Source organism: Equus caballus, chromosome 4 (assembly GCF_041296265.1).
Source record: "Equus caballus isolate H_3958 breed thoroughbred chromosome 4, TB-T2T, whole genome shotgun sequence".
Lineage (NCBI taxonomy): Eukaryota > Metazoa > Chordata > Mammalia > Perissodactyla > Equidae > Equus > Equus caballus.
This window is the reverse complement of record NC_091687.1, coordinates 60,307,489-60,331,514: the sequence shown is the minus strand read 5'-3', so window position 1 is coordinate 60,331,514 and position 24,026 is coordinate 60,307,489. Positions and strand designations below refer to the sequence as shown.

At 46.3% G+C, this 24,026-nt stretch overlaps 1 protein-coding gene across 2 annotated transcripts in view; it reads left to right on the top strand.

Moving 5' to 3' along the window:
* The window catches only part of GSDME (gasdermin E), a 63,482-nt gene that overhangs the window by 24,438 nt on the left and 15,018 nt on the right, over positions 1 to 24,026 (top strand). For both annotated transcript variants that reach the window (XM_070264143.1, NM_001081889.1), the window contains exons 4-8: positions 6,686 to 6,857; positions 8,569 to 8,689; positions 13,201 to 13,365; positions 15,954 to 16,081; positions 17,877 to 18,072. In XM_070264143.1, the coding sequence (XP_070120244.1) occupies positions 6,686 to 6,857; positions 8,569 to 8,689; positions 13,201 to 13,365; positions 15,954 to 16,081; positions 17,877 to 18,072 (782 nt within the window). The remainder of the gene's footprint in view (positions 1 to 6,685; positions 6,858 to 8,568; positions 8,690 to 13,200; positions 13,366 to 15,953; positions 16,082 to 17,876; positions 18,073 to 24,026) is intronic.

The following is a 24,026-nucleotide window of genomic DNA, read 5'->3' as shown; positions in this document are numbered from 1 at the left end:
CCTCTGGCAATCACCAATCTATTCTCTGTATTATGAGTTCAGTTTTTTGTTTTTTTTTTACATTCCGCATATAAGTGAGATCATATGGTACTTGTCTTTCCCTGACTTATTTCATTTAATGTAATGCCCTCGAGGTCCATCCATGTTGTCACAAATGGCATGATTTCATTCTTTTTTTTATGGTTGAATAATATTGCATTGTGTGTATATACCGCATTTTCTTTATCCATTCATCCATCAATGGACACTTAAGTTGTTTCCATGTCTTGGCTATTATAAATAATGCTGCAATGAACATGAGGGTGCATGTATCATTTTAAGTTAGTGTTTTCATTTTATTCTGTTAAATACGCAGAAGAAGAATTGCTGGATCATATGGTAGCTCTATTTCTGATTTTTTGAGGAACTGCCATACTATTTTCCATAGTGGCTGCACCAGTGTACATTCCCACCAACAGTGCACAAGGGTTCCCTTTTTTCCACATCCTCACCAACACTTGCTATTTCTTGTCTTTTTGATACTAGCTGTTCTAACAGGTGTGAAGTGAGATCTCATTGTGGTTTTGATTTACATTTCCGTGATGATTAGTGATGATGAATACCTTTTCATGTACCTGTTGCCCATTTGTATGTTGTCTTTGGAAAAATGTCTATTCAGATCTTCTGCCCATTATTTAATTGGATTGTTTGTTTTTTTACTATTGAGTTATATGAGTTCTTTATATATTTTGAATATTAACCTCTTATGAAACCTGTGATTTGCAAATATTTTCTCACAGTCAGTAGGTTACCTTTTCCTTTTGTTGATGGTTTCCTTTGCTGTGCAGAAACGTTTTAGTGTTATCTAGTCCCGCTTGTTTATTTTTGCTTTTACTATCTGTGTCAGATTCAAAAAATCATTGCCAAGACTGATGTCAAAGAACTTACTGCGTATGTTTTCTTCTAAGAGTTTTATGATTTCAGTTCTTACTGGTGCAAGTCTTTAATCCATTTTGAGTTAATTTTTTTGTGTGGTTTAAGCTAGTGGTCCAGTTTCATTCTTTTGCATGTGGCTGTCCAGTTTTCCAAATACCATTTATTGAAGAGACTGTCCTTTCTCCCATTGTAAGTTCTTGGCTCCTTTGTCATAAATTAATTGACCATATATGTGAGGGTTTATTTTTGGGCTCTCTACTCTGTTCCATTGTTCTATGTGTCTGTTTTTATGCCAATACCATACTGTTTTGATTACTATAGCTTTGTAATATAGTTTGAAATTAGGGAGCCTGATGCCTCCAGCTTTGTTCTTCTTTTTCAATATTGCTTTGGTTATTTGGGGTCTTTTGCACTTCATAGACATTTTAGGATTGTATGTTCTATTTCTGTGGAAAATGCCATTGGAATTTTGATAGGGATTGCATGGAATCTGTGGATTGCTTTGGTTAGTATGGACATTTTAACAGTGTTGATTCTTCCAGTCCTTGAGTGTGAACTATCTTTCCGCTTATTTGTGTCTTCTTCAGTTTCTTTCATTGACGTCTTATAGTTTTCAGTGTACAGGTCTTTCACCTCCTTGGTTAAATTTATTCCTAGGTATTTTATTCTTTTTGATGCAATTATAAGTGGGATTGTTTTCTTAATTTCTCTTCTGATTATTCGTTGTCAGTCTATAGAAATGTTACCAACTTTTTGTATATTGATTTTTTTATCCTGCAACTTCACTGTTTATGAGTTCCAACAGTTTTTTCGTGGAGTCTTTAGGGTTTTATATATATAATATCATGTCACCCGAAAATAGTGAGTTTTACTTCTTCCTTTCCAATTTGTATGTCTTTTGTTTCTTTTTCTTGCCTGATTGCTCTGGCTAGGACCTTCAAATCTATATTGAATAAGAGTGGTGAGAGTGGGCATCCTTGTCTTGTTCCTGACCTTAGAGGAAAAGCTTTCAGATTTTTACCGTTGAGTATGATGTTAGCTGTGGGCTTGTCATATGTGGCTTTTATTACATTGAGGTGTGTTCCCTCCAAACCCACTTTGTTGAGAGTTTTTATCATAAATGCTTGTTGAATTTTGTCAAATGTTTTTTCTGCACCTGTTGAGATGCTCATGTGATTTTTATCCTTGATTTTGTAATGTGGTGTATCACATTGATTCATTTGCAGATGTTGAACCATCCTTGCATCCTGGAATAATTCTCACTTGATGATGGTGTATGATTCTTTTAAAGCACTGTTGAATTTGGTTTGTTAATATTTTGTTGAGGATTTTTGCATCTATGTTCATCGGGGATATTGGCCTGTGATTTTCTTTTCTTGTGGTATCCTTGTCTGGTTTTGGTATCAGGATGATGCTGGCCTTGTAAAAGGGGTTTGGAAGCATTCCCTCTTTTTCTGTTTTTTGGAAAGAGTTTGAGAAGGATTGGTATTAATTATTTTTTGAATATTTGACAGACTTTACCAGTGAAACTGTCTGGTCCTGGACTTTTGTTTGTTAGGAGGTTTTCGATTTCTGAATCAATCTCCTTACTAGCAATTGGTCTGTTCAGATTTTCTGTTTCTTCACGATTCAGTGGTGCTGGGGGTGGGGTGGAGGGAGTTTTAGTCTAAGTCTAATCCTTTAGGATTTATGTGATAAATTATTCCGTTATCCACCAGCCAGGTGGATAGCATAGGTCTAGGCAGCAATAAAAGAAGTGGGGTACTCTGTCCTCCAGGAGCTTATGGTCCAGAGGTATTTTTTAAGTACAGTTTATTTTTGAATAATTGATATGTTCACATGGTTTAAATGTCAAAATGTCAAAAGTGAAAAGGTGGAAAGTCTCCTACCTCTGACCTCCCAGCCCTCTAGTTGCCCGCGCAGGAGGCAACCACTGACTGGTAAGGGTTTTCTTCCAGCTCTTTCTGAAGGCAGTCTGTCTGTGTTGTTCAGTGGTTCATAATAGGGCCCAGGAAGGATGGAGCTAATAGGGACAACCCAGGGAAGAATTTTGTAAAGGCCCACGGCTGCAGCCGTCAGGAGGTAGGGACTGGGATGACAGGGAGGTGTGGATATTCTGCCACGGCTGCGTGGGGCTATGTGAAGGGTTAGTGGCTTCAACCTCTCTGGGCCTCCTTGTTCCTCATTTATGAAACCCCTAATCTTGGGTTTTAAACTTTTTTGTTCCTTGAGCTCCTTTAGCAATCTAAAGGAACCCATGGACCTCTTTAAATACATATAATAAAACATAGGGGATTATAAATGTAAATGAATTACATGGAAATATGGCTGGTTTCCCCACTTGGTGGGCCCGGGGGAGTCCCATCGCCCAGTGATTCCTGCTCTGAGGAAGGCCGGAGCCAGGGTCCAGCTCCCATGAGCTGTTTAGGTTCCTGGCACTGCTTGGGGCCTGGAGTTGTTGACTAGGAGAGGAGATGGGGGAAGAATTCCCTCTGAGATGGCTTTGCAAAGAGTCAAATGCACGATCCATTTTCCCTGGTCATTAGCTTCCTCCCTGCCCCCAGTCTCCTCTCCTAACTGAGAATGAGGACGTTTGTCCAGCATTCGGTTTCCAAGCGGTGGTAGCACTGGTCCGGGAAACAGAATCCCAGCCACCTGGGTGGTAAGTGCCTTCTGGGTGGATGCTGTCTGCCTGCCCTTGCAGCCCAGGAGAGCGTTTCTCAGCCGGGCTGCGTGAGTTGTAGCTGTGTCACTCTCTCCTCCTCGGTCACTCGAATCTTAGCTTTGGAGATGGGCCCTGTCCCTGGCCAAGCTTCTGTTCCTTGCCCCGTGGTGGGGTCACCCGCAGGGGCCTTCCGAGGGCAGCAAAGCCTCGTAGGTGCCTGGCTGGGCTGGCAAACATCTCAGGACTGTCCTGCCTTCAGAGGCAGAAGGAAGTTACATTCCTGCTATTGACTTTTTCCCTCTTCCTTCTGGTGTTTGGGGTGGGGTGACATGGAGGATCTTGGGGGAGGTGGGCGTTTTCAGCAATGGAGTCTTGGATAGTCTAGGCTGAGTTTTTTCGTTTCAAACAATTTAACATTGGCTAAGACAGCATCAAGCATCTTAGTGGGTCTGTTTAAGGCACATAGCAGCGCAGTGATTTCCAGTGCACCAGAGTCACTTCAGAGTGCTCGAGGCGACCTTCACCCATTCCTCTGTCATTAGTTCTGGGGTTGGAGGCTGGGAGGTGCTGCTTCTGATGTGTGTGTTCAAATGGGGAGGAGCCAATACCTACACTGTAATAGGGAGTCGATTTTCAAGAATCTGCTAGAAGATGGAATTGTGTACAATGGGAGGAGAAGATTAGAAAGGGCTGGTTCTGATACTCGTTCTGCCTGGCAGATATGCTGGCTCTCATCCTCAAAGTCTGTGGCTCGAGGACCAAACACCGTCTCCTAGGAAGATTTGTATGATTCTCTAAACCACACTGCTAATCCTCTATCTTCCATATGTTTTCTCTCTTTCACTCATAGATGCATACATACTCACACATTTACACATTCATTAAGGCAAACAGATAAAGAGGGAAAAAGCCCACAAGTTTTATTTATGCATTTATTTCAAAAATACATAACGAGCCCTTGCTGTGTACTAGGCACTGTCCTGAAACAAGCAGTAATCCAAATGGGCACAGCCCCTGCTTCCGTGGGGTTTACAGTCCACGGGGAGGAGACGGGCAACCAACAAACAAACGAATGACCTAGAACGGTATCGTGTGGAAATATGCTCTCTGGAGAAGTGGTCTCAGTATGTGACAGTGTGACGGCGTGGCGGTCTACACAGGTGAGGAGGGAACGCCTGCCTCCCTGAGGAAGTTTCTAGCATCAGTGAGATGTGGGGGTCAGGGGGACATGGTGCCAAGGCCTTGGGGTGGGCATGTGCCTGGTGTGTTTAAGGCGCAGAGAGAAAGCGGGAAGGTGGGGTCAGCTGGGGGCAGGGGCCAGATCCAGAGACCTCACAGCCTGGGTGGGAGGTTGAAATGTGACTTAACCTTTGAAGGTTTCTGAGTGAGTGAGTGCGGAGGCGCAGAGGCGGAGTAATTTCACTCAAGGGCACCCCGCTGGAGGGGCAGAGCTGGCATTTGAACCCCAGCCAGGCAGGCTCCAAGCCTCTGCTTTATATGCCTTCTTGAAAGCGGAGCCCTGGGCAGCCTTTTTGTTGATGCTATCCATTTATTTTTATTGCTTATTTAATATGTGTGAAACATTGTTATAATTTGCATTTCTTTGACCACCACTGAGCTTGAACAGTTTTTGGTCTTTACTTTTTTTATTGTGATAAAATATATATAACATAAAATTTGCCATTTTAACTGTTTTTAAGTATACAATTTAATGGCATTAAGTACATTACCACTGTTGCGCAGCCGTCAACAGTATCCCTTTCTAGAACTTTATTGTCATCCCAAACAGAAACTATAGCTGTCAAGCAAGACCTCCCCATTCTTCCTCTCCCCAGCCCCTGGTAACCTTCAGTCTACTTTCTGTCGCTATGAATTTGCCTAGTCTAGACATTCATATAAGTAGAATCATCCAATATTTGTCCTTTGTGTCTGGTTTATTTTGCTTACGTAATGTGTTCAAGGTTTGTTCATGTTGTAGTATGTGCAAGAACTTTATTCCTTTTATGGTTGAATGTTATCCCATTGTATGCATATACCATATTTGTCTATCCATCTGTTGAGGGACCCGGGCTGTTTCCACCCTGGGCAGCTTTTTATGTGGAGACAGGATCTTTCTAGCTACTCACTCCAGCTCTGAGGATACTTTCTGGAGCCTGGAGAATCTGCGTCTGCCTTGGGGGTGGGGGGCGGGCAGGGTGACCCTCCACTATGTGTGGTTAGGGATGGTGCTGAGCTTCTCTAGGTAACTAACCCTGGACCGTTTCAACCACCCAGGATGAGCACTGTGATTGTTCTCGTGCTGCCATCCACTCTGATTTGGTTCTTTTCCTGTCCTCTTCATAGACTCACAGAGTCTCAGAGAGGTTATTTCATCATTTGCTTCTGAGCGTGAAATCATCTCCTGCAGATGGAAATTTAGCTTGTTATTGAAATTCCCCAGAGTAGCCATGTGGGAGCCCCAGGTCTCTACTGGGTGACCCTGGGCAGGTCATGCCTGACTGGCCTCAGTTTCCCCATCTGTAAAGTGGTGTAAAACTCCTTCTAAGAGATTACGCATCCTTCCTGGAGAGACAGGTCAAGAAGTTCCTTTATAATTCAAATCCAGTGTCTTCCCTGCTACTTGTACTTTAAGCCTGTTCCTCTCTCCTCTCTGTGAGAAGCAACTGGTCACCATCCCCCCACAGTAATCCTGTATTTCCTGGGCCACGGCTGTGATGTTTGTGGTCCCTCAGCCTCTGATTAAATGACAAAGCAGAATTCCCAGGGTCTAAGGCAGATGGATGGCAGCTCTCCCACTGGTTGGGTTTCTTTTCTTCCTCCTTGACATCCAGTGCTGCCGGTTGACAGGAGCCCCCCCCCCCCACCCCCCCGCTTCTTTCTGGTGCCCAGCCTTTGTCCAGAGGCCTGGCAGCTCTGCGGGGGCCTCGGGAGGGTTTGGTTGATGCCTTTCCAGGTGAACTGCCCCCTCTCTCATTGCTGGGAAATAAATGATGCTGGTTGTCATCTGTTCACTCCTCAGCCCCCAGCTGTGTGAGAGGAGAAAATTCAGGCTGCATCAATCTCCCCTGAGGCACTAGGCTACTCACAGCCATTTCTCGTTTTCAGAACAATAAATCTGAAAAATCCTGTGCTGCAGCAGATGCTGGAGAGTAAGAACGAGGTCCTGTGCATCCTGACACAGAAGATAGTGACAACGCAGAAGTGTGTGATATCTGAGCACATTCAGACTGAGGAGAAGTGCGGTGGCATGGTGGGGATCAAAACCAAGACCGTGCAGGTGTGTGCATCCAGGGCATGGAGGCCCGGGCCAGAGGCCACAGCAGCCTCTCTGGCCCCCACCATGGAGACCTTGGTCAGGGGCCTCTTTGAGTGGTGTCTTTCATTTGTCAGGACTCTTTCTGTAGCAAGTTAACAGAAATCCAGCTCAAATTGGCTTAAACAAGAGGGAATTTATTGGCTCACGTAACCAAAACGTTTGGGGTATCTGGCTTCAGTCACAGCTGGATCCAGGACTCAGAGAACATTGTGAGTTGCCTTCCTTGGGGGTAGATTCCCTCTTAGGCAGGCTCTCTCCTTGTGGTGCAGCAGCTCCAGGCTTTCATCCCACCTGCTGCAACCCCAGGGGAAAGAGTGCTTCAGGGCTGGTTCTCACAGGACCATCTCAGGTTAAGCCCATTCTTGGAGCAGACCCAAGGTCCGGGCAATGGGACACTTGGATTGGCCATGCAGGCTTGGGTCAGGCACATTCCCAAAAGAAAATGGATCAGCGAGCGCTGGCCAAGCCAATGCACAGATAACCCCTTGAGCCCCTTGGAACCAGGGGTCTCGAAATGATTACTTTGGGACTAGCTGCCTCAAATCCTTTGTGGATTGAGTTAGGGAAAGTAAAGATCAGCACATGTGTCTATATATACATAAACAGATGCTTCTGGATTAAATTATAGTCAGTCTTAGTAAGCTGACCCTTGAGCCAGTACTAAACTTCAGTTGAACAGGAGGCTATCAGCCCCAAACTGTTTCCCCTCCAGCTTGCCACGGTGCCTGATATTCTATTCCTAGAGATTTACCTCTGGGGTAACTTCAGGCTTTTGCTAGAAGACCCAGGAAAGTTGTATTTAGAAGGAGATGGGGCTATAGGTCCGGAGCTGGACTCTCCCTGGGGTGGGCAGGCTGGGTGGGCTGCGTAGCAGTCGTGAGGGAGGTGCCCGAGGGGAGATGCCTTCAGCTGGCTCTTCCAAAGTTTCTGCCTGTGCTGGCCCCGCCAAAGGCCTGCAGCCTGCCTAGGAGTTGGGAGGCCGCTGTCATCACACTCTAACCAAGATCAAGTTGCTGAAAAAGGTCTCTGATCGCCAGTGTTTGGGCAACAAATAGATTCTTGCCTTCCTCGCCCCAGGCCATTGTGGGAAAGGGGCATATTGGTACAGTGTTTGAGGACAGGGCTCTGGTGTCTGACCGCTCGGCATTTCCCCACCATCCTTCTCTCGGCCTTGCTTCTCCGCCCTCCAGCCTCTCCCCTAGTTTTGTCTAAGAGCACAGTGTGCCATCTGCAGGAGTCTGAAGTGACATGCTTGGGGGTGCTTGCTCTAAGCCAGCTTCTCCCGGTCAGGCTTTGATGTTGTTCGGGATTTTCATTAGGATTTTAAAGTGGTTTCCATAATCCTCCTCAAGGGAAATGGGAAGTCATCTTGTCTTATTTATTATCTTTTTTATTGAGCACTGTAGATCTAACCTTACTGTATTCCAAACTCTGGAATCTCACTTTTGTTTCACGAGGTTTGCCATTTTCCTGGGAATGTGTGAACACATCACGAGACCAACAAGGATTAAATGCTCGCTTCTGCTGGCTGGCCCCTCATGTCTACTCAGTTCCATGGGCATTTTCTGGGCACTTCTTGTGTGCAAGGCACTAGGCTGGGCACAGTGGGGACGCAAAGAGAAACCTGGGGGAATTTGAGTGCACAGGTGGGAACATGCGCTCTTGCCCACAGGTGTCAGTGACGAAGGATGAGAACATTATCAAGGATGCCAGCGTGGCGCTGGAGATCCCGGCTCCCACCACCATCGCGTACAGCGTCATCGAGTTGTATGTGAAACTGGACGGCCAGTTCGGTGAGTGCCACCTCCTGCTCGGGGCTGTCAGGGTGATTGAGCCATTGCTGAGGGACACCCCATCTTCCTTTGAAGCACACACTTGTAGAGGCTCCCCTACCGCTTTGGGGATTGAGAGGCAAGAGATATCGGAAGAGTTTGGGGACACCCCATGACGAGTGAGACAAGTGGGCTGCATTGGGAGGGCAGTGGAGAGGGATGCCCAAACAGCAGAGTGGGGCAAGGTTTCACCCACACAGCACAGCATTAAGAATGTGGGCTCAGATGAGCTGGGTATCAACCTCAGTGTGACAATGTCCTTGAGGTCTCAGGTAAGTTGTTGAATCTTGCTGAGCCTTACCCGTCTCTGGAAGGGTGTAAGACCTTCTTGCCCAGGGCTGCAGTGAGAGTTGAATTAGAGGAGGCATGTGAGTGGCCTGGCACAGCAGTCATTTATTGAGTACTCCACCTTAGCTATTAATAATACTGTCATCATCATTATCGTCTCACCTCCCTCCCCCAAGTATGAAGCCAAAAGTGCTGTATTTGACCTCACTCTGCTGATCACCAGAGTGTTCAGAGCTGGGAGGTCATTGCCTGACTTGAAGAAAATAAGGGCTTTGGCTTCGCCAGCTCTGCTGACCTTAGGTCCTCATGGCCCCTCTGCCACGTTCTTCCTGAGAAGAGGTCGTGTTGAGCCCAAGAAAACTGGCTGCTTCTTGGGGACATGAATGAATAAATGTAACGTAATACATTATTGTTAACCTTTTTTAGATATATAATGATATCATGGTTATGTTTATAAAAAAGAGTTACCTTATTTTTTAGAGATTTATAGTGAATGCTTCACAGATGAAAGGGTAATATGTCTGCGGTTTGCTTCAGAAATAATCTGGGTGAGAGTAGGGTGTGTGTGGGTGGTGGGAGGAGGGAAAGAGCAGTCCTCAAGGCTGGTGGATGGTGTGTGGAGGTTCATTAGACTACTCTCTCCGTTCTTGTGTGGTTTCACTTTTTCCATAATGAGAAAGTTCTAAAAAGCATGCCATGAAAGACTGTGCACGTGTCTATTGCTGTCTCCTGCTCTGCGAGGACAGGGAAGCGATGTGGAAGTCTTCCTGGAGTCAGCCTTTGGCCCTGACTTGGCCCGCCTGAGTTACTACACCATTCAGCTCCACCTCCAGGCACTGAGAACGCTGACAGTCCTCACTGGAGGTCAACAAGCTCATGGGTGTGTGAGGAGCCAGAGGAGGGACCACGGAGGCATGGAATGCCATCGCCCCGCCTCCCTCTTTCCTTTCACAGGGAGGTAACAAAAAGTGAAGGTGTCACTTTTCAGAAGTTGGTCTAGAGAGGGAGGTCAGGGACACATGGATACCAGGAATACCAAGAATCATGACCTACATCCTTTAGGCCCACAGTTCCAAATGTGCATCATCCTAGGCATTTTCATTATTATTTTATTCTTTCTATTTGAAAGACTTCCGTCTACCAAACAAATTGCATTAAGGCAATGTTGTCCCTCAGGTTTCTGTTATTGGTGCATGATAAGCCATTACCACGTGTGCTATTGTGGTTTCAGCATAGGATGCTACGCCTTGGTTATCCTGTCCAGATGGATTGGCGGTCAAGGTGTCGCTTTTGTAAGGCCTTTTGAAAGCTTGGCCGACACCGGAGGTTGCCCACAGTGCTGAGAGGACCCTTCAGTGGCTGGGGGCCAGGCTGGGGCTGCCATTCAGCCTGTGGGTGCCCCTTCCATGGGGATGGCAGTGCCCGGCCTGCCTGCAGCTCTGTCGGGGCCTGTGTCGCTCCCACCGGGGCCCCTCTTTTCTCAGCCAGGGTTGGAAAGGCACAGCTTCGCCTGGTGTGGCTCTCCTGTTTGCATTTCAATTCCAAGCCTTTTATCTTGGCTTGCTTCCGCTGTCTTTGAAGATAAACTCTTCTCAGCGCTGCTGAGAAGAGGTGCCCTGGGGAGTTCTCAAGCTTCCTTGCTTGGCCTCCCACCGCAGGGCCGGGAAGCCCCTCACCCTTGTCCTGTCCCACTGCCAGCCGCTGCTCCTCCTGCGCAGCTCGGTGGTCGGGCAGCCTCTGTGTGACTCTCTGCCTGGTTTTTAACTAGTTCTGCTTTTATTCCCCATCTGTGTTTTCTGTCGCTCTTGCCACAGAATATTCTGATCTGCTTCATGAACATAGACCTGCGGGGGCCAGAAGGACCTTTAAGAGGCTGCTTGATCTCTCCTCCCTCGTTGCGGGTGGGGGGACATTTGACAAGGAGCATATTTGTCCTTTGAAACTTGGAGAGGAGGCTGACTCTCTCCATGTCCCTTGGGGGTGGCATCTGTGCAGCCCATCCTTGCTGAGGGGTTCTCTCAGCCACGACCCCTTCCTGCACCACCAGCTCCCCTCTCGTGGCCACTTGGAAACATCATTTGTCGTCTTGAACTTTGGCCCGTGCTTTGTACAGGGGGGCGTTTGCCAGCGTCTTTTTGGCAAAGCACCTGGTGGCTGTGAGCCCGTGCATCCCCCCTGCCCCGAGCTGTGTGCTCCTGGCCAGGCCCACCGCCCGACACCCACGTCGCCCCCCTACGTCGCCCCGCCGGTTCCCGCCAGAGACTCAATTGGCTCCTCTGCATCTCTGAGTCTTCCCCCGTCTGTTCCATCCTAGCAGTATAACTAATGTGATTATTTAGAAACAAAGATCTGGTCATTTTACTCACCTGCTCACACAGCCTTCCAAGGCCCCCTTTGTCCCGAGATAGTCTGCCACTTGCAGGGCATTGTGGTCTAGCCCCCGCATGTGTGCAGCCTTTCTTCTCATCTCCAGCGCTTCCCGCCGCAGCCATCTGGTCAAAGTTCCCACCGTCTGGGAACGCTCCGCTCTTGTCCCCGAGCCCCCGTGGCTGGTGCTCCTCTGTCTGGAGGGGCCTGTCTGCGTCTTTGCCTGGTGAGCCTTTAGGAGGCTGCTTAGACACTGCTTCCTACAAGAAACATTTTCTGGTTCTTTCTCCATAAGCCCCACTCTGGCTTCAGTGACTCACCCACCTCCTCCAGCACCACCCCAGGTTACCCCTTTCCCCACTGGTACCACACTTATTGTCAAGGCCTGCGTTGTAGTCGTTTTGTATCTCTGGCTCCTGACACAGGGCCTGACACTGAAAAGAACGAAGGAACTGGCAGTGGCTTTGGGCATCTGGGTGCGTATAAAGGCAGATGTGGTGCTGGTGCCATAGGCTCCAAAAGTACCCGTGGGGGCCCCACAGGACTCCCAGCAGGATTTGAGGCTGTGTTAGTGGTCATGGTCCCTGTCCTCGGGCAGCAAAGTCATTACTTACTGGGGCTGGTTCACACTTACCTCAGTGCCTGGTGCAAAGGGCGGGCGAGCTGGGGCCGCCAGTGAGTGTGGGTCGGTTGAGTGAGTGAAGGAAGGATCACTCGTTTGTCTTTAGACCACCGTTCTATCTTTATGAACGTCATTAGTGCCCACAAGCAAATCAAAATACATGCTAACACCCATGCCTTCCACATGTCACTCACATGCCAGGCTCAGCCACATGCTTATTCCATAACCTGTGCTTAAGGACACAAATGATTAAATAGAAGCATAAAAAGAACCCTAATTCATTAGTTCACTTGTTGTTTTTCCTCCGCAAGGACACAGTAACTGTACATTTTTACCTACAACTTAGATTCCTTAGTTGGGTTCTCAAATATGAAAGTATTTAAGGAACATTTCTTTTTATTATTTTGGAAAATTTTTTATCATGGAGAATTACACACATGTTCGAAAGTAGAGATAATGTAATCAACCCCCATGTACCTGGCACCCAGCTTCAATAACTAGGGCATTTCAGGTTTTCTCTGTAACTTCATTGCCTCCCTCCACCCTTGCTCAATTGTTCTGAAGCAAATCCTAGGCCCTATATTGTTTGGTCTATAAATATTTCAATATCTCTAAAAGATAAGGTTTTTGAAAAAAGACTAGTTTTGCCTTCATATAGATTCACGCATAATATATTCTTTTGTGTCTGGATTGTCTACTCAACATGTTTGTGAGATTCATTCATATAATTGCAGAAATCAGTAGTTTATTTTTTTATTACTGTGTATTATTCTATTTATTAATGAAAAATTAATTAGTTATTTATTAATGAAGAAAATTTGACTCTTTAAGAACATAACCATATAACCACTTGTGCACTTAAGTATATTCTCAATAATCAGTTCAGTCAAATTCAGGTTTTCTCAGTTTCAGATATGGTGAGTTCTCTTTGTTTGTTTAGAGTTGGTTTGTTCAAACCAGGCTGAGGAAGTACTTCTGATGTTTGAAAGATTGCTTCCTGCCTCTTCAAAGAGGACACACTGGAGAGTTTCATGTTAAGAACCACCATTTCTCTTGGATTTGGAGGAAGTGAATGAAGTTTGGTCAAACAGCATGATGTGTCTGGGAAGCGGGTTTATGGAGAAGAGTGCCCTGCCAGAGTTAGGTAAAGCCAGGTCCAACTTGTGCCTGACTTGTCCTTTTTCCCGCATTACAGAATTCTGTCTCCTACGAGGGAAGCATGGTGGCTTTGAGCACCAGAGGAGGAGCGACATTGTCTTCCCGGACGCCGGGGCCTTACAAGACTTTCCGTTCTGGGATGTGCCAGATGCTGGGCAGGGGCTGCCTACCCCAGATGGGCCATTGAGTGTTTTAAAACAAGGTATTGCCAGCAGGGTGGGGCACAGTGAGCTGATGGCTAGTTGAGCACTGTAGCCCAAGAGCTAATGTGGCCTTTAGGAGCAGTGAGTCCTTAGTGACTTCATGGAAAATGTCTGAGAAAGAGAGGACGGTGCCTCTGAGTCAGTCCTAGTCTACTCATCGGGATTCACCTGTGTTGGATCTCGGGAACCTCAGGTCCTGGGTGTGGTGTTTGAGGAAGGGGTGGGAGACTGGGAGACTCGGGAGTGAAAGCATCAGGGGCCTGGCATTTACTTTTTCCTTTTTAACCGCAGAAGCCTTGCTGACTCCTAAGAATAGCTCGTCAGCAGCAAGGAGAGAGAACCCGGGTTCTGCATCTGTTTCATTATAGTCCGGGCTTCATTGCCAAGACAAGCAACGCTTTGTCAGCATTGCAAAATGCTCTCTTGGAGGCTCTTCATCCACATGACATAAGGCGTCTGGTGCCACAGCATCCAGCGAGGAGGAGGGGAGGACCTGTGATTTGCCTGCAGCAATTCCTTTTGCTCCCCACAGCATTTTGTGTTTTAAGAAGTTGGTTTTTTGGGGGGGTGGGGGAGGAGGGGGAGTGAAGTATACAGTAGACGAGGAGAAGGGCCAGGACAAGGAGACACAGTTAGGTAAGAGCTTAGTAAAAAGAGCCAGGAGCAGTTCAGAAGATGCTCTGGTGCGGAGGGTAAGAAGAGACTCATCTATGAGGCTTCAGTGAGTCCCAAACAGAAGATGCTTTTGTTTCTGTTGCAAAAATATCAGAGTTGGAAGAAATGGCAGTGAAGGCCCAAGCTTTTTTTTTTTTTTTGAGGAAGATTAGCCCTGAGCTAACATCTGCCACCAATCCTCCTCTTTTTGCTGAGCAAGACTGGCCCTGAGCTAACATCCGAGCCCATCTTCCTCTACTTTGCATGTGGGACGCCTGCCACAGCACAGCTTGACAAGTAGTGTGTAGGTCTGCACCCAGGATCTGAACTGGCGAACCCTGTGCTACTGGAGCAGAATGTGCAAACTTAACTGCTGCGCCACCAGGCCGGTCCACAAGGAGCAGTCTTAGGATAAGGCTTTCCCATCTACTGCAGGGCTGCAGGCCCCTCCTCTGCTTCCTTGAGATTAATAACTGGGTGTGATTTTCAGCTGCCACTTAAGCACTGTCGATGTCATGGGTTAGAACCACAGCAGCAGTGGTCCTGCAGCCTTGAACTGTGCTACAGGGAAGTGACAAGACAGTCTATGGGCTACGGCTTTCTTATAATTTCCTTTCCCAACAGTCCACCCTGTAAGTTGTCTGTTCTGGTGAGCCCGGGGTGGAGCAGGGAGGCTGGGCGTGTTAGGCAGGAGTTGGGTAGGGGGCTAGCCTGGCCTTTGTGCCCTTGGACCCTACACCAACCAGGACAGTTCTTCTCTCCAGGCTGGAGTGGTAAAGACCTAGTAGTGTTTATAGGGCAGTTTCTGAATATGTCAGATACTGATGTGACATGTCCCTCTCCATGGAGCTCCTCTACAACCATGTGCTGGAATTTACCATCAGCAGAGGTGATGCATTTATGTATTAGTATGCATCCTTGCATATGAAAGCTTTGGTTTATCAAATCTTGCTTTTAAATCCCCCTGGGCTTAATTTACTAGAAACTTTTGACTATCTTAAAAAGAAGAAAAGGAAGATTCTAAGGGGAGAGGCTCAAGAATCCTGCAGAGGATGTGAGCAACCCAGCGGGTGGGCCTGCATGCCGGTTCTCCGGGACCACCGAAGAAGTGTGAATGGGAAAATGCAACAGCTGCACCCGCCACGAAAATAGGGTGCCAGTCTCTCTGAAAAGCATGCATTAAATGTTAAAGGATATAAAATCTGCAATGTATTAGAAGAAAGGACATGAAAAATAATGTATTTTGGAATTTGCATGGCTCTGAAGCATTGTAAAAGACTGACAGATGTTTAGTAATTCAGCCTTGATAATTCACTTCTATAGAAATCATGCTAGGGGCTGGCCCGGTGGCACAGTAGTTAAGTTTGCACATTCTGCTTCTCAGCGGCCCGGGGTTCCCCGGTTCAGATCCCGGGTGCGGACATGGCACCGCTCGGCAAAAGCCATGCTGTGGTAGGTGTCCCACATATAAAGTAGAGGAAGATGGGCATGGATGTTAGCTCAGGGCCAGTCTTCCTCAGCAAAAAGAGGATTGGCAGTAGTTAGTTCAGGGCTGATCTTCCTCAAAAAAAAAAAAAAAAAGAAATCATGCTAAAGAGGAGTCTAAATGACTTTCCCAGAAAATAATCGATTAGACTTAATTAATGTTTAGTGAGTCATCTAAAACAGAGTGAAGTCTGGGTGGCCCTCTTTCTTTTCTGTCTTTCTGTCCCTGCCCCCTTTCTTTGTCTTGTAGTAGTTACTGGTTATTGAAAAACACACAGGGTGGAATTGAACTCGATGTTCTGTATTTCTGAGTTCCACGACTGACTGTGCAGCAGGGAGTGTCTGTGAAAGAACTGAGGACAATTAGTCATAAAATGCAAGAGCTGCTGTCCCTTGTTCTGAGACACGCGTGGCAGTCACGGGACTGTGTTCGCTGCTGCTTTCACAGGAACTCGGCTCCTGGAGAAGAATTTCTTTCCCTTTGTGGAGCTGCCGGAGCAGCACCGGACAGCGCTGAACACCGTCCTCCAGGCGGTGCTGTCTGACGAAGAATTACTCGCGGTCCTGGAACAAGTGGTAAGACCTCGAGGCAGTGTCCTCACCTGGGTTTTCCGGAGATGAGGACAGGCTACAGCTCTGGGGACAAGGCTTTGAGCTGGAATACAATAGCGTTTCAAACTTCCCCACCTCCTTTGAACCCTAAAGCTTCTTTTTTTCTTACTCCCAGCAGCTCAGTTTTCTAACTGCAGAAAGTAGCTGATGTCAGGAACCCAAGGTTCCTTAGTGCTGCTGTAGCAAATGACCTAAACTTTGTGGCTTAAGACAACAGAAATTTATTCTTATGGTTCTGGAGGCCAGAAGTCTGAAGTCAAGGTGTCAGCCAGGCTGTGCTTCCCCCAAAGGCCCCCCTTCCTTGCCTCCTCCAGCTTCTGGTGGCTCCTGGCATCCCTGGGCTTGTGGCTGCATCATTCCAGTCTCTCCTCTGTCTTCAGATGGTCTTCTCTGTTTTTGTGTGGTGTCTCTGTTTCTGTCTCTTAAGAGATGCCGCCATTGGATGTAGGGCCCACTCCACCCTAGGAGAATCTCATCTTGAGATCCTCACCTTAATTACCTCTTCAAAGATCCTTATTCCAAATAAAGTCACATTCTGAAGTTCCAGGGGGACATATTTGGGGGCTGTTATTTAACCCACTACAAGGAGGCTATCTATGTGTTACAGTCCAACAGGTCAACCTGTTCTATTTAGAACAGATTGAAAAGCAGGCTTCTGTGTTTTCTATTTTGCAGAAGAAGGATCTTCGGGAGAGGTTGAGTTCCTTAACTATAAATTTTACAAATGGTGAGGGACATGCCAGCTGCCAACCTCCAGCCACCCAGACTTGGTGCTTGCCTTCCCTGAAGCAGGCTGGGTGCTATAAACCTGATTTTTACTATGGTTGGTTTTGTGGTTTTTTTCTGTCTTTTTTTTCTGTTACGCAGAGAGTTTGAACTCTGATTTTCTGATTTAATGCTTTATGGTTCCCAGGAGATCATTCATATTATTTTTCCTTCTTGAAATTGCATTGTGCCAAAGAGCTTCATGACCAGTGATGGAACCTGTAGTTGTTGGAATAGTCCCACAGCCCAGGACATTCTGGAGGATGCAGAGCTCCTGGGAGGGCATGCTAGCCCCAGGGAGAACACAAATGTTTCAAAAAGGCCACTGACTTCTACTTCCTAAAACAGCTCTTTCCAAGAGGGAAAGGTCAGGCCAGCACCCTCTGGAGAGAGCTCAGCTGCCCTGTCAGGTGCTGGAGAAGCAAGTTGCCTGAGGGAGGGGGCTGTGGGCTCTCATCCGAATGGATCTGGACATGGAGGCCACGATGGAGCAGAAGTGGCTGGTTGATGCCAGGGTGGCCAGGGCCACCCAGCTCTCAGCAGGGCCACCCAGCTTCCAGCAGGACCCGTGAGGATGGATGAGGCTGCCCCGGGCCCAGCTGGGAATGTGGCTGGGGCTGGGGTGCCCAGTCTAGATCTCAGGACCATGATAGGATGATGCCTTTGGGTTCCCCTCCTCAGTCTGCGTGTCATCACCTCTTCCTGGTACAACCTGACACACCCTGCCCTGGAAGGTTCCACCCACTAGTTCCTGCATGCCCCTTCTCTCACTGGGAAAGAATAGTCCCTGGGCGAGGCTCAGTTTACTGTCTCCTTAGGGGGAAATCTAACCTGGTGGATTAGGAATTTCAAAACACAGAAAAAAGCTGCGGATCTTGCTTTAGTTGGGAGATGGTGATGGACAAGGGGCTGCCTGTCGTGGGGCAGACGCCCAGGTTGTGCCCAGCTTGGCCTCTAGCTTCATCGCGTCTGTCTCTTGTCTCCTCCCCTGCAGTGTGACGACTTGGTCCACAGCCTGTCACCCCCGCTGGCGATGTTGGGGGAGCTGAAGCCCCCGCACCGGCAGGACCTCACAGCCTTCCTGCGGCTGGTGGGGTACAGGGTGCAGGGCGGGTGTCCTTGCCTGGAAGACGGGGTCGGCAGCCAGAAGCTCTTCTCTACGGCCTATTTCTTGGTCAGCGCGCTAGCAGGTATGGAAAAAAGGAAAAAATGCTGTTGTTGCCTTGGAACTGCTTTGCTTGCTGCTTCGGAAGCTTTGGTACACATGGTCCCCTGCCTTTGAGCAGTACAGGCAGGACAGGAAGGGGAAGGCTGGCGACGTTTACATGATTGCCAGGAAAAGTCAGCGGCTTAGGCACAAAGGAGGCCTGTTCTCGGCCTCCTGCACGCTCCCAGGAGCGCCCCTCTGCCCTCCGCCAGCGCGGGCGTGGAGGGCACAGCCTCCCCAGGCACAGCTGTGGTTCACGCCGGTCCCGGCCCTGCTGAGTGGTTTCCTCCTCCTCATCCTCTTGTTCCTACTCGCAAACTCATTGCCCTGCTCCCAGGGCAGCGTGGTGGCCATTGGGCAGGGAGGCTGCGGAGAGCCTCGGATGCAGCTCCACAGCGTCCACACTGGTCCAGAAATGGCGCTCCCCAGGGCACGGCCACCCAGTTAGTGTCCGGCAGTGGACCTGCCCTGCCCCTTCTCTCCCACTCCCATCCAGAACTCACCAGGCTGCGGGGTCTGGTACCAGAAGGTGGTTATCCTGTGTGAGGAAGCAGGGGTCTCAGTTCCTTCTCAGAAAGGCAAGACCTGGCAAACCAGCCCAGTCTTCTAGTCCCCACAACTTCCCCCAAGGAGATATGAGTCAGGGCATTGAGTTCCTGATGCATTCAGGGTTCCTCCCCAGCACCACACAAGAATGGAGGCCCAGGAATCTCCACCTTTTAAAGGATTAATCAGAGAGAATGCCTCTCTTCTATATGCTGATGAATGTATGCCCTATGTCTTGTTCCAGGTCATGAATAAAAGTTTTGACTGGGACAGGACATAAGACAGAGCACTGTGGAACTCCGCTAGAGCCCTTTCCCCTGATGTTAACATCAGTATATCAGACAGAGTCCTCAAATACAGGCATTCTATCAGGGGCTAATCCACAGGCCAGAGTTCTCCAGCTTGTAAGAGGCCTTTTCTGCACATGCCATATTACTTACTGAAGCATTTCTATCAATAGGCTGGAGCAGTGATGTCAAATAGGTAGCACATGGCCAACATTGCAAATGCACCACAGTCCCCTTCTCCCTGAGCCTGGACACAGCTGCAGATTCTCTGCAACCTTGCACACAGGCAGCCACCTAGAACTGACACATACCGTGAGACTTACTTCTTGTTTCTGAGCTTGGAAGCCTGGGGATAGTGAAATCTTTAAGTGCTCCTGAAGACATCTGCAGCGGATTTCTAAACCAACGACGCCCTTTTGCATCTCTGAACTGAGATCTCATTTACCTGTCAGTCACAGCGGAGGTCAGATCAGTATAAAACTTTTCTGTTAGTGCTCCTGTTAATCTTCGGCCCGTCTGAGTTGATGTTTTCCTCCTACAACGACAGTCTTCTCTCCTTAGAATCTGGGGAACGTGCTAGAATAGAAAATGGCCTCATCTCGAGTCCTATTTCCAGCTTTCTAAAGAATAACTCCAGTTTTTGGCTTTATAGTGCTTAACTTTTTGGGGGAGGATATAAATGATGTAAAATTATATTAGTTTTAGGTGTACAACACAATGATTTGATATTTGTATATATTGCAATATGATCATAACAATATGTCTAGTTAACATTCATCACCTTACATAGTTACCAAATTTATTTTTTTCTTGCGTTGAGAACTTTTAAGATTGACTCTCTTAGCAATTTTCAAATATACAATATAGTATAGTTAACTGTAGTCACCATGTTGTACATTTCATCCCCATGACTTATTTATTTTACAACTGGAAGTTTGTGCTTTTTGATGACCTTCACCCATTTTCCCACCTCTTACCCCCTGCTTCTGGCAACCAGCAATCTGTTCTCCATATCTATGAGCTTTTTTTTTTTTTTTTAAGATAACCTAAGTTAGTCATACAGTATTTGTCTTTCTCTGATTTATTTCGCTTAGCATAATGCCCCCAAGGACCATCCATGTTGTCGCAAATGGCAAGTTTTCTTTATTTTTATGTCTGAATAATATTCCATTGTATATATTGCACATTTTCTTTATCCCTTCATCCATCAATGGACACTTTGGTTGTTTTCATATCTTAGCTGTTTTAAGTAAGCTCCAATGAACAGGGGGTGCACATATCTTTTTGATTTAGTGGAATTGCTGGATCAGATGGTAATTCTATTTCTAACTTTTTGAGGAGTCTCCATACTGTTTTTCTTAGTGGCTGCACGAGTTTACACTCCCACCAGCAGTGTACGAGGGTTCCCTTTTCTCCACATCCTCTCCAACACTTGTTATTTCTTGTCTCTTTAGTGATAGCTATTCTGATGGTTGTGAGGTGATCTCATTGTGGTTTTGATTTGCATTTCGCTGAAGATTAGTGATGAGCACCTTTTCATGTACCCACCAGCCATCTGTATGTCTTCTTTAGAAAAATGTCTATTCAGATCCTCTGCCCATTTTTAATTGATTACTGGTTTTTTGCTATTGAGTTCTATGATTTCTTTATATATTTTGGATGTTAACCTCTTGTCAGATATATGATTTGCAATTTTTTTTCCCGTTCAGTAGGTTGGCATTCATTTTGTTGATGAGTCCTTTGCTGCGTACAAGTTTTTTAGTTTGATCTAGTCCCACTTGTGTATTTTTGCTTTTGTTGCCTTCACTTTTGGTGTCAAATCCAAAAAAATCATTGCCAAGACCGATGTCAAGGAGCTTACCGCCTATGTTTTCTTCTAGAAATTTTATGGTTTCAGGTCTTATGTTCAAATCTTTGATCCATTTTGAGTTAATTTTTGTGTCTGGTCTAAGAAAGTGGTCCAGTTTCATTCTTTTGCATGTGGCTCTCCAGTTTTCCCAATACTTTTTATTGAAGAGACTGTCTTTTCCCCATGGTATATTCTTAGCTCCTTTGTTGTAAATGAATTGACCATGTATGTGTGGTTTAGCCAGCGCTGGTGATCTAGTGGTTAAGATTCGGCATTCTTACCGCTGCAAGCTGCCTTATTTTCCTGGTCAGGGAACCACACCACCTGTCTGTCGGTTGTCATACTGTGGTGGCTGTGTGTTGCTGTGATGCTGAAAGCTATGCCACTACTATTTCAAATACCAGCAGGGTCACCCATGGTGGACAGGTTTCAGTGGAGCTTCCAGACTAATACAGACTAGGAAAAAGGACCTGGCCACCCACTTGTAAAAAATTGGCATGTAAACCCTATGAATAGCAGTGGAGCATTGTCTGATAGGTGAGAGGATGGTGCAGAATACTGGGCAGGGTTCTGCTCTGCTGTACACGGGTCTCTATGAGTCAGAATTGACTTGCTGGCACTAACAACAGATGCATGGGTTTATGGCCTCTCTGCTCTGTTCTATTGATCTATGTGTCTGTCTTTATGCCAATACCATACTGTTTGAATTACTGTAGATTTGTAATGTAGTTTGAAATTAGGGAGTGTGATGCCTCCAAATTTGTTCTTTCTCAATATTGCCTTGCCTATTCAGGGTCTTTTATGGTTCCATAAAAATTTTAGGTTTGTTCTATTTCTGTGAAAAATGCCGTTGGATTTTGATAAGGATTATGTGGAATCTGTAGATTGCTTTTGGTAGTATGGACGTTTTAACAATGTTAATTCTTCCAGTCCATGAGCACAGGATAGCTTTCCATTTGTTGGTGTCTTCTTCAATTTCTTTCATCAATGTCTTAATAGTTTTCAGTGTACAGGTCTTTCACCTCCATGATTAAATTTATTCCTAGGTGTTTTATTCTTTTTGATGCAATTGTAAGTGGGATTGTTTTCTTAATTTCTCTTTCTGATAGTTCGCTATTAGTGTATAGAAGCAAGAGAGATCTTTGTATATTGGCTCTGTATCCTGCAACTTTACTGAATTTATTAGTTCAAACAGTTTGTTGGTGGAGTCCTGAGGGTTTTCTCTACAGCTGCACCTTGTTTTAGTACACTTCGCTTTATTCCGCTTCACAGATATTGCATTTTTAATGAACTGAAGGTTTGTGGCAACCCTGCATCAAGCAAGTCTGTGGATGCCATTTTTCCAAGAGCATTTGCTTACTTTGTGCCTCTGTGTCACATTTTGATAATTCTCGCAATATTCGAAACTTTTTCATTATTGTTATATTTGTTATGATGGTCTGTGATCAGTGATCTCTGATGTTACTATCGTAATTGTTTTGGGGCACCATGAACTATGCCCATCTAAGTCAGCAAACTTAACTGATAAATGTTGTGTGTGTTCTGACTGCCCCGCCACCCAGCCAGCCCCCCGTCTCTCTCCCTCTCTTTGGGATTCCCTATTCCCTGAGGCACAACAATATTGAAATGAGGCCAATTAATAACCTGACAATGGCCTCTAAGTGTTCAAGTGAAAGGAAAAGTCACATGACTCTCAGCTTAAATAAAAAACTAGAAATGATTAAGTTTAGTGAGGATGGTGTGTCGAAAACCGAGACAAGCTGAAAGCTGGGCCTCTTGTGCCAAACAGTTAGCCAAGTTGTGAATGTGAAGGAAAAATTCTTCAAGGAAAATAAAAAGTACTACTCCAGTGAACACATGAATGATAGGAAAGTGAAACAGCCTCACTGCTGATATGGAGAAAGTTTTGTGGTCTGGATAGAAGGTCAAACCAGCCGCAACATTCCCTTAAACCAAAGCCTAATCCAGAGCAAGGCCCTAACTCTGTTTAATTCTACGAAGGCTGAGAGAGGTGAGGAAGCTGCAGAAGGAAAGTTTGAAGCTAGCAGAGGTCGGTTCATGAGATTTAAGGAAAGAAGCCGCCTCCATAACAAAAAAGTGCCAGGTGACGCAGCAAGTGCTGATGGAGAAGCTGCAGCAAGTTCTCCAGAAGATCTGGCTCAGCTAATTAACAAAGGCGGTTATACTAAACCACAGATTTTCAATGTAGATGAAACAGCCTTCTATTGGGAGAAGATGCCATCTAGGACTTTCACTGCTAGAGAGGAGAAATCAATGCCTGGCCTCAAAGCTTCAAAGGACAGGCTGACTCTCTTGCTAGGGGCTAAGGCAGCTGGTAACTTTAAGTTGAATCCAATGCTCATTTCCCATTCCAAAAATCCTAAGGCCCTTAAGAATTATGCTAAATCTACTCTGCCTGTGCTCTGTAAATGGAACAACAAAGCCTGGATGACAGCACATCTGTTTACAACATGGTTTACTGTATATTTTAAACCAACTGTTGAGAACTACTACTCAGAAAAAAACATTCCTTTCCAAATATTACTGATCGTTGACAGTGCACCTGGTCACCCAAGAGCTCTGATGGAGACGTACAATGAGATGAATGTTGTTTTCATGCCCGCTAATACAGCATCCATTCTGCAGCCCATGGATCAAGGAGTCCTTGCAATTTTCAAGTCTTATTATTTAAGAAATACATTTCGTAAGGCTATAGCTGCCGTAGCTAGTGATTCCTCTGATGGATCTGGGCAAAGTCAATTGAAAAACTTCTGGAAAAGATTCACCATTCTAGATGCCATTCAGAACATTTGTGATTCATAGGAAGAGGTCAAAATACCAACATTAACAGGAGTGTAGAAGAAGTTGATTACAACCCTCAAGGGTGACTTTGAGGAATTCAAGATTAAAGTGGAGGAGGTAACTGCAGATGTGGCGGAAGTAGCAAGAGAAGTAGAAGTGGAACTTGAAGATGTGACTGAGTTGCTGCAATCTCATGGTGAAACTTTAATGGGTGAGGAGTTGCTTCTTAGGGATGAGCAAAGAAGGTGGTTTCTTGAGTTGGAAATTACTCCTGGTGAAGTGCTGTGAAGATTGTTGAAATGACAATGAAGGATTTAGATTGTGTAAACTTAGTTGATAAAGCAGTGACAGGGTTTGAGAGGATTGACTACAATTTTGAAAGAAGTTCTGTGAGTAAAATGCTGTCAAACAGCGTCTCATACTACAGAGAAATCGTTCATGAAAGGAAGAGTC